The sequence below is a fragment of the Brienomyrus brachyistius genome, chromosome 8 (assembly GCF_023856365.1).
Source record: "Brienomyrus brachyistius isolate T26 chromosome 8, BBRACH_0.4, whole genome shotgun sequence".
Classification (NCBI taxonomy): Eukaryota; Metazoa; Chordata; class Actinopteri; order Osteoglossiformes; family Mormyridae; genus Brienomyrus; species Brienomyrus brachyistius.
In genome coordinates, this window is record NC_064540.1 from 3,430,096 (window position 1) to 3,447,930 (window position 17,835).

The following is a 17,835-nucleotide window of genomic DNA, read 5'->3' on the forward strand; positions in this document are numbered from 1 at the left end:
ATAACTCAAAAACACAGGAGAACTATTCGGTGAAGAAGGACAGTGAAGGACTAATGACCAGAGTCTTCAGGCTTCATTCCCACAGAACTTGTATGATACTAATTGGACAGAAAAAAAGTCTAATCGAAGCAACACACAAAATCTCTTAGACGATTTGTCAACTAATTCCACGTGTTTGTGAAAGTGAAGGTGAATTTTATGGAACCTAAGATTTACAGGCAATTTTCAGTTGTAGTGCCCTTTATGTTTTGTATACTGTAATGTGGACTTGACGACTATCAGAATTTACCTTGGTTCGTTTGTAACGTGATTAACACAAAACCCCTGCAAGAGCAAATTACATTAACATTAACAAAAGAAACATGCACATTAAGGGGACATTACACTGCACATTCACCGTATACCAAACATACAAACGTGTAAAACGAAAGTTTGTTTTCAGCTGAGATGTGCAGCTGTTGGGGTGCATGAGTGCTTTAAAGCAACGGTTTAGCTGAGCTGCAGTCCAAAGGCACAACATGCCTAAAGATAGGGTGGGGTCTTTCTCGTAAACAATACTCCCTCGGCATTCATGCCTTATATGCGACGGTTGCAGCCTGTGCACGCCATATGCTTTGCGGAAAAATGCACGGATTATAGCTGCACGTTGAAAAGAAAAACATCTATTTATCGCAGAAAACGGTTAAATAACAAGTGTGAAATCTGTGTGAAGTAGATTGAGAGCTCAACGTCTATCTTAATTCAGTCATAAATCGCATATACAGCCTTTTAAAAAACATGTACGGCATGCAAGCACAACCATGTAAGTATGAAGAGTTTTATAACTGTTTTGTATTATTTATTTTGTATAATAAATGATAAATACAATAAACGCTAATTCATAAGTATTTCAGATTTATTTTAAATTTGAGTTGTTGTGTTTTATAGTTTATAGTATGCTTTGTGGCTCGCTTCCTGTTCCTTCACCATGTAAAATCGATAAGGAGTGCTATTGTGGCAAGCCAAATTGTCTTTTATTAGTATAAGGCTTATTGGTCATAACTTAATTCTTACTAGTAAAAAGAAAACATTCTTACTAGTAAAAATGCAATCTCGAGTCTTTTCGATGTCGCAGGGGTTATCTGATAAGCGTAATTAGTCAAGGCAAATATGTTATGTGCCTGACAGATTTTTTAAAATATGTTTTGGGTGCGATGAAACTTTTAAGAGTGCAGCTGGCATGTTGCTTTTACCCACATCTACATTATCTGCGAGATGGTCTATTTGTGATCTGGTGGCTTATCAAAGTCTTGAAGCTCTTGGTATCATTGTGTTTGGGCAACAGTGTGGCTTGTTATATGAAGGTGCTTATTTCCGCTGTCGTGACAGGCTCAGCGTCATGCATAGTGAAGCATTCAGTGTCAAATGTTTTCATAATATATATATATATATATATATATATATTCAATATGTATTTTTTTTTATTTTACATATATGGTTTCGCAGTGTGCGAAGAAGCTTCTCTACAGATTTTTATTCAGAAACATCAATATGCACATTGCATGTTTGGTGTTTACAATTGTTCCTAATAGTTCGGGTCTGAAACTTTAATATGAAACGGCTTCATAACAGATCCTTTTTTGCTGCTGTATCGGAACAGCAAGAAACCGTGAAACCCAAACTGAGGTGTGTAACGGCTCGTGAACGTGAACGTGAATGACCGACAATGCAAACTTAGCAGGAAATCTTTGAAGTCTGTGATCATAGCCACAACCCATAGCTGAAAAAGCACTGTGTGAATTACGGTATTGTGTACCTCAGTCGGTTTGGACGTTGTGCCCGTGACCAGAAGGCTCCGAGGTTAACTCCCGTGTTTGACAGAGTGATGTAACCAGTAGGCCCTTGAGCACAGCCCTTAATCCCAGATGGGAGTTGACTGGAACTCGTTCAATCTGTTTTGTCAGTTGTATGTCACTTTGGAGAAAATTATTTGCTAGATAATTAAATGTAAATTAAAGATATTATTATTATTATTTAGAATTTTAATTCTAGGATATCCCGGTTGTTGCGCGAAGCTCAAGACCCCTCCTTTGTTCCTATGTATAGTGGGTGTAGCATGACAGTGCTGCAAGGCTGTATTGGATTTCTCTTCTCCTAAAGTCAGTCTATTTCCTGGAATCTGCCAGAGGAGGGACAGGGCGGGGGCACAAACTTCTCTACTCATTATTCATCTGCAACTAATTAAGTGAATAATGTTAATGTGCTTTGCGTGCGAAGGAGAGTGTGTGATTATTTTTTTGTTTTGTAAAACAGCTCTTTTGAATGTTTTATGCTTTACCTGTATGTCTTCGCAGGTTTTCAGTGACACAGTCCTGTCCCGTGCTCCAAATTCTTTGTCCTTTTGATCTGCCTCTTGTCCAAAAGACAGGGGGTTTTCATAATCCTGAAGATAGGTTTAAGGTAGCACTTTGACTGATGGCTTGGTCTCTCCTACGATGACACCCTACAGTCAATACCATAGTCCGGAGTTCTTGACTAATGAAACAGCTGACGAAAGCGTTATTTGTTTGGACTCGTTTGTGTCCCCTTTGCCCCCTCAAACTTGACGTCTGTTATAAACGAATTGTTTTGCAAAGGAATGTAACACTCCAGTCCAGTGGCACATGAAGTAAATGTCGGAGCACGGATACACATCAGCGCAACTGAGATAAATTGCCTGGACACGTTAGCAGCCCTCCTGAATGATTTCTTCTCTCCTTCTCCCAGCCATGTACCCCCCTCCTACTGCAAATTTCCCAGGTTTGGCAAGTGCCCCGATGGGTTCTGCCAGCATCCCTGGGTACGAAGGAGTAGGTGGAGGTACATGCTTAGATTTCCTGTCACACTTTTGTTTTTCTCACCTTTTTGAGAATTACGTATGTAGAGAAGTTCTCAGCACAACCCATTAATATATTTAATCCCATGTCATGTTTACCGCATTAATCATTACTAATGGTTTATACACTCACTTGCCACTTTATTAGGTATACCTATTCAACCGCTCCTTGAAGCAAATGAGTAATCAGCCAATCATGTGTCAGCAGCAAAATGTATGAATCATGCAGATGCAGGTCAGGAGCTTCATCTGATATCTACATCAAACACCAAAATGGGGAAGAGGGTGACTCAAGGGACTTTGAACATTTCAGAAACTGCTGATTTAGTGGAATTTTCACACACAACCATCTCCGGGGTTTACTGAGAATGGCCCGGAAAAGGAACAACACCCAGTGATCAGTGGTTCTTTGGGCGAAAATGATTTGGACAATGGAAGATTGGAAAAACGCTGCCTGGTCAGACGAGTCTCGATTTCTCATGCGACATTCAGCTCTTAGGGTCAGAATTTGGCGTAAACTCCACGAAAGCTTGGATCCATCCTGCTTGTATCGACAATTCAGGCTAGTGGTGGTGTAATGGTGTGAAGAATATTTTCTTGCCACCCTTTTGGCCTCTTGAGCATCATATTAATGCCCCGGCCTACCTGAGTACTGGTGCTGACCATGTCCATCCCTTTACGACCACAGTGCACCCAGCTAATGGCTGCTTCCAGCAGGATAACACACATTGTGAAAAAGCTCATATCATCTCGGACTGGTTTCATGAACATGACAATGAGATCACTGTACTCAAACGGCTTCAGCAGTCACCAGATCTCAAGCCAACAGAGCACCTTTAGGATGTAGTGGAATGGGAGACTCACATCATGAAGATGCAGCCATGAAAAATTTAGGCATTTCTGAAGGCAAAAGGGGGTCCAACCTGGAACTAGGAAGGTGTACCTAATACAGTGGCCAGTGAGTGTATATGTTTGTTACAAAAAATTATTTGATTTGAGTATTAAAACTAATACTCTTCACAATATCCCATTGTCCTGCTACTGTAATTTGTTAAACAGTGGATATGATTTTTATGATTAATAACTTTCTCAAAAATCCATATATGTGTACTGTCTTTGCACTTAGCCTGTTTTGAACCAACTTTTTATTTTGTGTCCGTGTATTTATGTGACTTGCTGCACGGATCAATAAAGTTCTCCCAATCTAATCTAAGGTGGATTCCTTCCTCCTCCGATTCCTGTGAATCCATTCCCTCAGCCTGAGCCGCAATATGTGGACTGCAGGTGAGTCTGGGTCACAGCTCCCCGCTTTGCATGCATGTGTGTGTCTGGGGAGGCTATGTTACGTACTTTTTGTCTTTTCTACAGTGCCCCACCTCTGACTGAGGAAGCAGCACGCAGCGCCCTTAAGGAGTATGTGTCTGGTCATTGCTGTTATGGCTCCGACCCCGCAAATAATGGGAAGATCACGGATATGAAGGCATTCAACACCTACAGGGTGATTCTCTAATGAGCAGAATCTTGGGTAACACTTTACTTGACGGGGCACAAACAGTAATGACTCGGTTACTACGGAAGTACAAATAACAAGCAAATATAGTTGCTACTTGAGATAAAAGATGCATCTTGATTCATTTATTATTCGTTCCTTCAGTAGTTCCTTCAGTATTTCACAAAGGCTTATAGAATTAACTGATATAGGAACAAATATAGATAAGATAGATATTTATGTCACTATTACAGAAAGTGAAAAACAGTTTAGCAGCTCTCTGTTTAGCAGCACAAGTTAAAGTAATACATAATTTAAATAAGAACAACGCACAAAAAGAGACAGCCATCCTTTTACAGTATGAGTGTCTGAGTGCAATGTGTATAATATGTCGGTCGAGGTAGTGTGTGCTTAATGACCTGCCCTAAGCATAGAAGACGGTCATTCAGAGGGGTGGATACTGTTTCACGGAAACAGTCATTCAGGGGGTGGGGGATGGGTACATTCCTGTGGGTAAAAGCTTTTGTTCATTCTCTTGCTCTGATTGACCTGTGGGGGTGGGGCGGGGTGGGGGGGGGGGGGTGAGAAAAGGTAGTGTCTAGGGTGTAAGGAGTCTGATGAATTTACTGGCTTTCTGGTGGAGTCTGCTAGTGTAGATATCCCTGAGGGGGGGTAGTGCCGTTCTGATTACCCGCTCTGCTGCCCTTACCACCCGCTGCAGGTTCTTTCGGTCCTCCTCAGTGCAGCTACTGAACCACACTGTGCAGCAGTAGGTCAGGAGGCTCTCGATGGTAGAGCGGTAAAAATTCGTCAGCAGCTTTTTGCGGATATGGGCATGACGCATCTTCCTGAGGAAGTACATTCTTTGTTGTGCCTTCCCCGCCTGGTGAGAGATGTTTGTGGACCAGGTGAGGTCAGCGGAGATGTGGACCCCTAGGAACTTGAAGCTCTCCACCCTCTCTGCCTCTTCTCCGTCAATGTAGAGGGCAGAGTGCTCAGCTCGCTTGGCTCTCCTGAAGTCCACTATCATCTCCTTGATTTTGGATGTATCCAGTTCCAGGTTATTACTGTCACACCATTTTCTCAGCTGCTGGACCTCCTCCCTGTAGGCTGATTCGTCGTCGTTGTCAATCAGTCCTACAATGGTTGTGGCATCAGCAAATTTGATGATGGTGTTGCTGGTGTGAATGGGAGAAGTGAAAAGGGAATAGAGAATAGAGGAGGGGACTGAGGACACACCCCTGCGGCGTGCCCGTGTTCAGGATGAAAGTGGAGGAGATGTGGTCTCCCATCCAGACGTTCTGGGGTCTATTGCTGAGGAAGTCTATTATCTAGGGACACAGTGAGCTGTTGAGGCCCGGGTTGCTCAGCTTTTGAACCAGCTTGTGGGGTCATCCTGTATTAAAGGCGGAGCTGAAGTCCACAAACAGCATCCTCACATAGGTGTTGCTGTTGTCCAGATGTTTGAGGGCTGTGTGGAGAGCTGCTATTATAGCATCCTCTGTTGAGCTGTTTGCCTTGTATGCAAATTGTTGTGTGTCGGTGTCAGCTGCAATAGCGGCCTTAATGTAGGGCATGATGGGTCTTTCCAGGCACTTAGTGATGATGGAAATTAAAGCAACTGGGCTGTAATCATTCAGGCAGCTCACTGTGCTGTTCTTCTTGGGCAGTGGAACAATGGTGACTGACTTAAGGCAGGTCGGAACTACAGACTGCAGTAGCGAGAGGTTGAAGATGGTTGTGAAAACCTCCGCTAACTGGTTTGCACATGCCTGCGACTACATCTGGGCCAGTTGCTTTCCTCACGATGACTCTGCGTAAGACGCGTCGACCCTTTTTGGAAGAGCAGGATGAGTGTTGGCCATACTATTGTGATGGTTGAAGCAGGCGAAGAACCGATTTAGGGTGTCAGGTAGGGCTCTGGCGGAGGAGTCTGCAGATGTGTGGGTGTCTTTGTAGCTGGTGAGTGCCTTGATCCCCTGTCATGTATGCCTGGAGTTGTTGCTGTCAAAGTGTTCCTTGATGCGCTGTTTCTGCCTGCGCTTGGCCTTTTTGATGCCTTTCAGCAGGGATCGACATGTCTCTTTCTAAGCCTGCTGATCTCCAGACTTAAAGGCAGCATCTCGTGCCCTGAGCAGGGCACACACCTCGCTGTTGAGCCACGGCATCTGTGCCTACATTGTACCATCAGGTATTTTATGTCCAGACGACAGTGAATATCTTTAACTGTGGCGTTAGTGCACCAGTTGTTGTTTACAAACACACCTCCTCCCCGCTTCTTACCAGACTCTGTAGTTCTGTCCACTCTGAAGGTAGCATAGCCCGTTAGCTCGGTCGCAGTTAGTGGGGTGAAAGAGTCCAACCATGTTTCTATTATTACCATCACACGGTAATCCAAGCAGCGCGAGGTAATCCGCAGTTGTAGCTCATCCATCTTGTTGTTGAGTGACCGGGAGCTGGCAAGGAAGGAGACTTGGAATGGCCGGTTTGTGGGGGTTGGCATTTAGCGTGGCCCTCAGCCCCCCTCTCTTGCCCCTCTTCTGTTTCCTGTGCCTCCGTCGCTTGGGGGGATGTTGTAAACAGAGACTGCGGTCCTTTGGATCTCCGGTGGAATGAAATCCCAGCCACTTTCATTATAAGTGTGGTGGTTATTATCCTCTAGAACCATAATCAGTTCAGTCCTGCTATATTGCATATGTGCGACTGACACTCGATTCAGGAAAATAAATGTAAAAACACAAAAAAAGAAAAGGAAGAAAAAGAAAACTGCTAAATCTCGAGGAATGCCGGGCCACTACGACTACTCACACCGCCATCACTTATAGTAAGTGCTTGGGATAAAAGACGCGTCATGATTCATTAATGATGAACAAACATGAGATCCGTATTTAACTTGTCTTATTCATAATTTAGTTCCTTAGTAGTCCCTTCAGTGGTTCCTTCAGTTGTTCACAGGGGTTTACAGAATTAACTGATATAGTAACAAATATACACTGAACAAAAATATAAACGCAACACTTTCGGTTTTGCTCCCATTTTGCATGAGATGAACTCAGAGATCTGAAACATTTTCTACATACACAAAAGATGCATTACTCTCAAATATTGTTCAAAATCTGTCTAAATCTGTGTTAGTGAGCACTTCTCCTTTGCCGAGATAATCCATCCCATCTTACAGTTTATATTTTTGTTCAGTGTAGTAATTGCTTGCGATAAAACATGCATCACAATTCATTAATGATGAATTAACATGAGATTAATATTCAACTATGACTTAGTTTGTGGTTAATTAATACATATTATCTGTGCCCCTTCAAGTAAAGTGTTATTGAATGTTTGCACACAGTATGAATGCTAAATGGAAAACAAACAGGAACAACAAGAAGTGTGTCAACTTTTTTTTTTACTTACTTTTTCTGATTCCAAGAACAAGTTAAGGAATCTTGGAGTTTTCGAACTATTTAAGCTGTGGATCATTTAGGGCTGGAACGCTGTCGTGGCTAATTTAAAAAGGAAAGAAAAGCAAACAGTTATTAATAGATATCAGTACCATCAGAAGTACTGAGAGAATCTTGCTGAGTGTTTGTACGATAGGAATCTCTACCAGCTTGGAATTGCTCAGGGCCACAGAATGCCGAGCTAACAGAGGTGTGCCTTGTGCGCCCCCCCACAGTACCGCCTGGAAACCTTCACGGAGTCCAGATCTACAGGGTGGAGCCAGGAGCCTTACACTGGTAACAACAAAGCAAGACTCCATATGGTTGCTGAGTTTCTTTCTTTTGACTGCAGGGTTAGAATGACAGTTGAGTAGTGTTATGACGTGCCGTACGTATTGTGGTGGCAGCATACTGAGCAGTCAGAACAGGTTTGTTTTTATATGATCACTGACTTTGGCTCCTTCTGGGGAATCCTTAAATGTTCCCAAGCCAGCTGGGAGATATAATCCTTCCGGTGTACTCTTGGTTTTTCCTGGGGCTGTCCTGCATGATATTGATATTCATTTCAGTCTTGAATGTTGATGTTCAATGAATCGAAGGTAAATTGATAACCTCACACATTCTCATTACACTTGACTTTTACTTTTTTTGTTCGGCTATCGACTGGTTCTGTCTTGCTCTATGTGTCAGGATTCTCCTTGTCACCATCTCTGTCATGGTCCTATTCATTCCCGTAAGGTCAAGCAGTTGATGCACTTATTCAAATGGCACCAACTCCCTGGAACATTCCTGCCCAGCCCCCGGAGATGTTTAAAGACACCACCAAAGACATCAAGGTTCCCAACACCTCATCTCTCAAGGTATTCATATTCCCATGCACAAATGACTGCACTGTGGTGGAGTTGATAATAGTGTACTTTTAAGTGCAGGTGAACAATCGTTAGGATGCAAAGGACCATGTTCTTGTCAGATATTCTGAACTAGTGCAGAAAAGTGGGAATTTGTATGAATGGTATTTAGATTTAATCAGTAGGTAAATATTAATTTAGTGTATGATTATAAGAGAAGCATATGGCATTATATGCAGAACATACTGCCTCATACAGCCTGTAGGTGTTTTGTGGGGTTCGTAAGCAGTGTGTAGGCAGTGTGTTCGTAAGATGTATACAGGCAGTATAGGGGTTCGTATAAACATTCTAAATAACATTCTGAGGGATAGCCAACATGGACTAAGGAGAGGTAGGTCCTGTTTAACTAATCTACTTGAGTTCCTTGAGGAAGCTACAAGAGGAATTCATCACAAAAAGGCCTACGATGTGATCTACTTAGATTTCCAGAAGGTCTTTGATGTTGTCCCCCACAAACTGCTCTTGCTTAAGCTCAAGGCTGCAGGGATTTTAGGAACTGTAGCAGCTTAGATGGAAAACTGGTTAACAGACAGGAAACAGTGAGTAGTTATTAGAGGCACAATGTCGCAGTGGGCCTGCGTTCATAGTGGGGTACTGCAGGGTTCAATTTTAGGACCATTATTGTTCGTAATTTACATTAATGATATTGACACCAACACATACAGTAAACTAGTTAAATTTGCAGACGACACCAAAGTGAGTGGTGTAGCAGATACTGATCTAACAGCGGAGAGGCTACAACGGGATCTGGATTTAATTAGCAACTGGGCTGATACCAGGCAGATGAAATTTAACGTAGATAAATGTAAGGTACTGTAAGCCATGCAGGGAGCAGAAATATAAAGTACAGATATTTTATGGGTTCCACTGAAATAAAGGTAGCTGATTATCAGAAAGACCTCGGTGTGTATGTTGATGCTTCCATGTCCCACTCTCACCAGTGTGGGGAAGCAATTAACAAGGCCAGTAGGATGTTGGGTTACATCTCTATGTGCGTGGAGTTTGGCAAGGGAGGTGATGCTACAATTATACAATTTCTTGGTAATATCCCACCTAGAATATTGTGTGCAGCTTTGGTTACCATACCTTAAGAAGGACATTGCTGCCTTGGAAAAGGTTCAACGTACAAGAATGATTCCTGGTCTTAGAGGAATGTCTTATGAGGAGATGTTAGCTGAGCTGAATCTGTTCAGCCTCAAGCAAAGGAGACTAAGGGGGGACATGATCCAGGTATCTAACAGGTTGGGATGCTGTCCAGCCAAATGGCTATTTCAATATCAATTTAAATACTAGAACTCGTGGCCATAGGTGGAAATTAGTGGGAGAGCATTTTAAAATGAATTTGAGAAAACACTTCTTTACACAGCGTGTAGTTGGAGTATGGAATAGTCTTTCTGCTAGTCTTGTGCAAGCTAAAACTCTGGGTTCCTTTAAATCAGAGCTAGATAAGATTTTAACAACTCTGAGCTATTAGTTAAGTTCTCCCCTTGATGGGCCGAATGGCCTCCTCTCATTTGTAAATTTCCTATCTTCTTATGTAAGCTGTGTACAGGCAATGTAGGGGTTTGCAAAGCATGAAATTTTAAAGATATTTCATACATTTAGCATTTGTTGTGGATACATAATCCCGATAATGGCAATAAGATGCAGGAAAACAGACAATGACAATAAAATATTCACATTGTACTTCTTTTGTTCCTAGGATTGTGATACCTGTCATGCCAAAGGGGCAATAAAGTGCACCAACTGTGAGGGCTCTGGAAAAGTAAGAGCATTCCGGCATTCAGTAGTACAGTCAAACCTCCCTTATGTGGACCTCCAATATACGGGCACCTCCCTCTACCGGGAGGTAGCAGCTGTTGTTACAAGTTCCAGTCTAGGGTTGGGGCATAACAGAGTGAAAGGGAAAGGGGACGTGGAGTAAGAGATGTAGAGGGTGTGACGGACAAGGTAACACATGTGGACAAAGGGGTGTATTTTATATATATTTCTGTTTGACACGCCACAGACACAGAACAAATAAACCCAGTGCAAAAGGACTATAGCGAAAACAATAAACTAAATCTAGCTTCCGAACGCAACCCAAAGCTAACTTACCTAAGTGTAGAGAAAACGAAAACACGACGACGAATTCTACACCTTACTCCCTATCCAAACAACAACATACAACATAAGCTCGCAAAACAAGAATGGCAGAGATCAAAGCGTCAAAGTCTGGGGGGCCACAAAGACGTTAAGCAAAAACCGGGGGAGAGTTCGAAACCAAATAGCAAGTAAAGCCAAGCGAAAGTGCAGACGAGGGCAAAGCGAAAATCAGGAATCCAATAAACCAAACAAATCATATGCAGTAATATCCATCAAAGAAAAGCAAACCAGCAACAATAATAAGTGAGCAGAGCTCCCGAGACGTCTTGTGGTCGGATTTTCACTTCGGAAGACGGAAATGATGAATGCCGCATACAGAATTGTGGGCGGAGTCTGCACGTGGAGACGGAGCGAACGACGAATGGAGAGCGAGCTAGAGGACGAGGCTGTGGGCGGAGCTGAACTTACAGCGACGCATAAAACCGTGTAAAATCCATGGCTTCGAAAAGGAAGCATAAAGTGTCATGTTCCTCCAAAAGAAGCTCAATATCATTACAGAGATACGAAAAGGAAAATCGAGTTGTTGCAGAAAATCGAGTTGTTGCAGAAAATCGAGTTGTTGCAGACCATTTTGGAGTGGCTAAGTCTACGGTAGGCGTTATTTGGAAGAGTAAAGAAAAAATCATCCAGCTCACTTGATACTGGCTAAAAACTGCATGACCACTGCAAGAATGGCAGTGATTCGCTAGCTCAGACTAAAATAACATCCTATTACAAGCCTTGCACCTCATAAAAATCATATAGTTTGTATGTGTACACAGGTACGTGCACGTTGTACTCTACTGTTCACGTATTTCTAGGTTACGGGCATTTCTTACTTACGGGCACCCCTCAGTCCCACTCTGCCCGGATAAGGGAGGTTTGACTGTAATATACTTCATGCACAGTCACAATGCCGCATTATATGATAATTCATGTTCTGGGCAGCAGGAATTCTTTGGAAGAGTAATTTATTTTTTTGTTCCATTTGGACGATGTGGTCATGATCTCTCTTTACTCTTCAGCGTCATGTTGGAGATCAGCCAGCTTCTAACAGTGACGGATACAGCAGCGTAGCTGAGAGGTAAATACTGGGCAACATCACCAGCATTCACTAAGTATTTGGTAAAGGGACAGTGTTCCGATGAAGGGGGTTTACTGGTGAAATGGAACCGAGCTATGATTACTTTACTTGTTTTGCGCAATGGTCTCTAGAGCTGGCAGTTTGAATTCAGCCTGTGCTCTCTGTGTAGAGTAATTGCATTTTCTCTCCATGGCATTTCCTGCAGATATTAGATTAGGCTGACTGGCATCTCTAAATTGCCCATGCTGTATACTTGGGTGTACGTGCCCTGCAATATATTGGCATCTTATGCAGGGTGAACCGCTGCTGTTAATGCTGTCCAGGATTGCTTCCACAGCTTGTCACAAACCTGCATGGGATAAGCTGTTGGAAAATGAATGGATGGATGGATGGATGGATGGCACACTGCCCCTTTAGCCACCAAGTACTAAATGATGTGCTTTGTGCAATTTAATCTCTCTGTGTTTCAGCACATGCTTGGATTGCAGTGGGAAGGGTACTCAGGAATGTAAGACCTGCAAAGGGAAGGGGAAACTCGTGGTCTTCATCAACTTGAAAGTGACATGGTTCGTATCTGTGTGTATGTGTGTGTGTGATACGGTCTTATACGTGCAGTACTATATGTAAGTGTGCAAACATATATAAATTAAACCTTTAGCTGTTTGACGTATTCGCACAATATGAACGTAAATGTATAGTTCCAGTATCTTAGAAACACACACACAAACACATGGACTGTTGGAGTGGCTATGGAAGCAGAAGTGGGTCCTTCACAGTAGTAGCTAAATGTACATATGGGTGCTTTTCCACTGCACCAGTTGCCGTACTTCTGATACTTTCCTTTTACCATTGATTTACAGTCGAGTACCAAAAGTTCCAGTACCTGGGGTACTTTTTTGGTACTTGGTGTAGGACTTGCAAACACCCTCTTTGTTGACTGGTTTTAAGAAAATAAAAAAATTACAAATGAGAGGAGGCCATTCCGCCCATCAAGCTCGTTTGGGGAGAACTTAACTAATAGCTCAGAGTTCATAAAATCTTATCTAGGTCTGATTTAAAGGAACCCAGGGTTTTAGCTTGCGCTACACTAGCAGGAGGACTATTAGAAACTCTAACTACACGCTGTGTAAAGAAGTGCTTCCTCATATTCATTTTAAAATGCTTTTCCGCTAATTTCCACTTATGGCCACGAGTTCTAGTATTTAAATTAATATTGAAATAGCCATTTGGCTGAACAGCATCCCGACGTGTTAGAATCTTATATACCTGGATCATGTCCTCCCTTAATCTCCTTTACGCGAGGCTGAACAGATTCAGCTCAGCTAACATCTCCTCATAAGACATTCCTCTAAGACCAGGAATCATTCTTGTATGTTGAACCTTTTCCAAGGCAGCAATGTCCTCCTTAAGGTATGGCGACCAAAGCTGCACACAATATTCTAGGTGGGGTCTTACCAAAGAATTATATAATCGTAGCATCACCTCCCTCGACTTAAACTTCACACACCTAGAGTTGTAACCCAACATCCTATTGGCCTTTTTTAATTGCTTCCCCACACTGGTGAGGTTGGGACATGGAAGCATCAACATACACACCAAGATCTTTCTGATAATCAGCTACCTTTATTTCAGTGGAACCCATAAAATATCTGTACTTTATATTTCTGCTCCCTGCATGGATCACCTTACATTTATGTACGTTAAATTGCATCTGCTTTGCAAATAGCCTGCATCTGAAACACAATACAATCAGTGTCCTTCAAAAAAGTTACAAACTCAGAAAACAACGATTTAATTAAAAATTAATGGATGGATGAAAACAAATTTAATCGCAATCAAAATCAGGGTGCCATGACAAGAAAAAATAAGATTTTTGTGTAATATACTAGGGCTGTACGATACCTACACATATCCTGTACTTCGGCACTTATGAAACCTGTAGATTATTTGTGAAATTAACTTAAATGCCTAATATCCATTATTTTCTATGTAGGTGGAACATAGAACATTCTAATGCTGAAAAGCCAAAGAACCCAGCAACTACATTTCACCTTGTGGTCAAGGAACATGACTAGGCCTACATACTGTATAACATGGACTTTGGCACTAAAAGGTGTAGATAATGAATATGAGGCATGTAAGCTAATTTCACTAATTATCTGCAGGTTTCAAAAGAGCCAAATCACACAATATGTGTAGGTTTACTCATGGCCTTTGACCACAAGCTGAAATGTAGTTGCTGGATTATTTGGCTTTTGAGCATGAGGATGATCTGTGTTCCAATTGCATAGAAAATAATGGATATGAGGAATATAATTTAATTCAAAAAATGATATTAGCTATTAATTCCATTAATTAATGGAAATAATAGCTAATACCATTTTTTTTTACAGTTTTGTGAGTGCTTGTGAAAACAATTATGATTGTCTTGGAGAACGCGTGCAGAATTCATGCAATTGCTGCAGAAGGAAACTTTAAACTGATTTTTTTAAAAAACATATGTACCTGATAATCTTGAAAAGGAACAATAATGAAAATGACAAAACTTGCAATTTTTTTTTGCCAATGTTGTAAAGAAAATACACCCTCCATGCTATAATGTCCTTACACTATGAGGGCATGAAAATGCCAGTGGAAAACTTTCAAAAGTACGGCACCCGGTGCAGTAGAAAATCATAGGTTTCATATGGATTGATTTAATATGCATAATATTGAGATTCATTAGCTTTTTCTTTCTAATTGAAATCAAGACATCTAAAGTCTTTCAAAGTGAACAGGGCAGGATCGTTATTCAGTCCCTGCTTTTGGACCATGACACATCCTGTAATGCCTTAACGGGAACTAATTTTATTAGCTGCTATGTTGAATTGAGAGTGTTTTTTACTAAGACTTCCCTAGCAGAAACCGAAAGTCACTTGCAATTTTGCCAATTTATACAAATTTTCTGCAAAAAAAAGCACACGAGTCTGCAGGTTGCATTTGAAATCTGGAGAAAAACCACGGTACAATCAAGTATTTCGAATCAAGTATTTTACAGTAGTACAAATACTCTGGAGAAAATTATTGGGTCAAATGTCATCATGTCAGATGAATGACAAGGTCTGCCTAAAATTTGAGTTGATTGTTATATATTGCTGGTATTATTATGGTATTATTACCTGATAATGATGTGTGTAGAGTATGGAAATTGGATGGAAAGAAATTAAATAATATGCCTTAACTATATGTATATATTATTCATTCATTACTTTTGATTAACTTAGGACTAACAATAAATCGGACTATACTATGGAACAATCCAGTGGCTTGAAATCTGACATCATAAGTACTGTGTCTGGAAAGAAACTGCTAGAAGACTCCAAACCGCTGGTAACGAAAACTTTAACGACATTCACGGCAAAGTATCTTCTGCCTATTGTTCATTTAATGGCCATGTAACTGTTTTAAGATGTGCGCGACCTTAATGGCTGCCTCACACAGGTGTACCCTGTAATGGGATTCCCAGATGTGCAGCTGAATCAGGAGTCCCAACGCTTGGTGAAGGAGCACCAGACACAGTACTCTCAAACGGGTCGCATCCTCCAGCAGGTATGGCCTATGGCTGACACGCTCAAATCCCGAAATGGGGTGGGAGTGGGGGGGGCACAATGAGTTGCCAGGCTTTTTCTCTCTGGAACCTGTTTTGCGTGTTTCCACTGCAGAAAACTGGCCCCGGGCCAGAAGAAAAAGGCTCCAGCATGGTACCACAGATAAGCTAGTCTCAGAATTTGGAACCGTAACATCACCTATCATGTCCAAACCTTCCACATACATGGAAAATTCAATTCATAACTGATATAGTTTTGTCTATTATCATTGGTGCTGGCAGGGAAACAACCTGCCAGCTTATTAGTGGAATAACGTTACGTTGTTCTTTTATTTTTGTGGAAACGGAAAGATCGATCTGCTGACACAATGTAAAAAATTAATTATGAACTTGTTGCAGGTAAAATAAATAAAATATTGTGACAATGTGTCAATGAGATCAGAAGGCGGACAGCAAAGTTAACGTTTTAGCAGATGCTTTTATTGCGCGATTCTTAAAAGGACAGCAATAAAACAGTAAATGACAATAAACTTACACACACAGACTAGGGAGAAATACAGCCTATAAACAGACTCTGTGTTGGTGGAAACTAGGTATTAGTGCCACCCCTGGCCCATTCTACATCTTATAGCTGGAGCAGGGCCTGCTGGGAAATGCTCTAGGTCATGTGAATCAGGATGATACAGATATAGTATGATAATTTACTTACCCTATGTTTGTTTAAACAGTACAATGGTACAAATGGCACAAAACAACAGTGCTATAACATCTTTGGCTGCTTCATCATCAAATATAGAGAATGTCACTACATATAGTACAAGTGAATCAGATATATCATAATATAATACATCAAACTTCCTTGTCTATTCGATTGGTTGGTTGAAACAAAATCTTTGCATACAGCTGCTCGACCATGGAAGCCCATTCCTTGAAGGCGTCAAAACCCTTTGCATTAGAGATTGCTTGTAGCCCATTTTGACTAATTGAAAATATGTAAAATTGAAGCAGGTGTTGCTGTACATTCTATACAATCATGTGTCGCATAACAATGGTTTAGTCGACAATGGACCACAGTTATGATGGTGGTCCAATAAGGTTATAATGGAGCTAGGTGATGTCACAGCACAATGCATTACTCATGTGTTTGTGGTGATGTTGGTGTAAACAGGTATAAAGGTACAAGTAATTATGTACAGTCCATAATGCTTGATAATGATAATAAGCTACTATATTACCAGTTTATAAATTTACTATACTGTACTTTTTAGCGTTATTTGCAGTGAATTCTTTCCTTACAAAAAGTTTCCTTAAGAAATAAGCTGCTTAGGTGCTTAAATAAAAATATTTCTCCAAAATCATTCTAATGGGAAAGCATTTTAATGTTTGCTGGAATTCAAGCATGTCTTTTCAACCATGTAATAAAACTGCAATATTAAGAGTAAAGTTGCCTGTTTAGATGCTGACATTTCATGATTTAGACTTGAGTTTTACGTTGCCTTTAGATGTTGTCTTTGAATATAGTCCCTGAATATCAGAATTAATTGTGAAACATCTTTTGTTCCAGCGGCAAACAATTGAATACATTCCAATAACCAAGGTAACATACACGTGGAAAGAGCGGACGCTCACGTATATCGTGTTTGGGAATGAGCATAAGGTCTACACCAGCGATTACCCTGACACCTGCTGCTGTACTATACTATAGAGCAGACAGCCTGCTCTGTATACCTGATCACACCTGAATAATATGTTATCATGTGTGATTATATATGTTTAGAGTCAAAAATACCGACGAAATAGTTAAATATGTGAAGCATTATTGTGACTGTATTTTCTTTAACAATGGCATGCTACATTGTGCTGTAATGCTACGTTCATTCATTTTTATGCTTTTATTTTTTTGATTTGGGAGCAAGTATTACATTATAATGGTATATGCGAACGCTGTATAGTAGTGTAGAAAAAATACTAATATACTCACCTCTCTATTATTGATGGTTTCATGACATATCTTTTCATAAATATTAGAACTTTAATCCTCTTTATAGTATTACAGGTGTGATGGGTATTAATATGCAAAACTGTGTTTCGGATATTATAGTAGATATCAAATCACCAAATACTGACCCTTGTAGTTATAACAACACTGACCACTGTAATTATAGAACACATATGCGGTATGAAAGGTTAGAGTTCGGTTATGGTCAGATTTCAGGAGACAAAGTATTCTTGTACCTGGGCTGTAACTATGGAAAGAAAAAAAAACAAATAAAACTCTTTATTGAGGGATTTTATCTGCTTCAGAGTTTCTATATTTCTCTGCATTTTGTGAATTATTGCTGGACATTAATTC

General features: G+C 40.9%; 1 protein-coding gene across 1 annotated transcript; it reads left to right on the plus strand.

Moving 5' to 3' along the window:
- Positions 1–562: 562 nt before the first annotated feature.
- LOC125747971 (protein SSUH2 homolog) lies at positions 563–17,771 on the plus strand. The gene is made up of 12 exons (XM_049023694.1): positions 563–802; positions 2,746–2,838; positions 4,069–4,138; positions 4,223–4,352; positions 8,017–8,077; positions 8,519–8,640; positions 10,391–10,453; positions 11,838–11,896; positions 12,367–12,462; positions 15,160–15,265; positions 15,377–15,484; positions 17,047–17,771. The coding sequence occupies exons 1-12, from the start codon at positions 778–780 to the stop codon at positions 17,185–17,187; spliced, it is 1,074 nt and encodes a 357-aa protein (XP_048879651.1). The 5' UTR covers positions 563–777; the 3' UTR covers positions 17,188–17,771.
- The last annotated feature ends 64 nt before the right edge of the window (positions 17,772–17,835 follow it).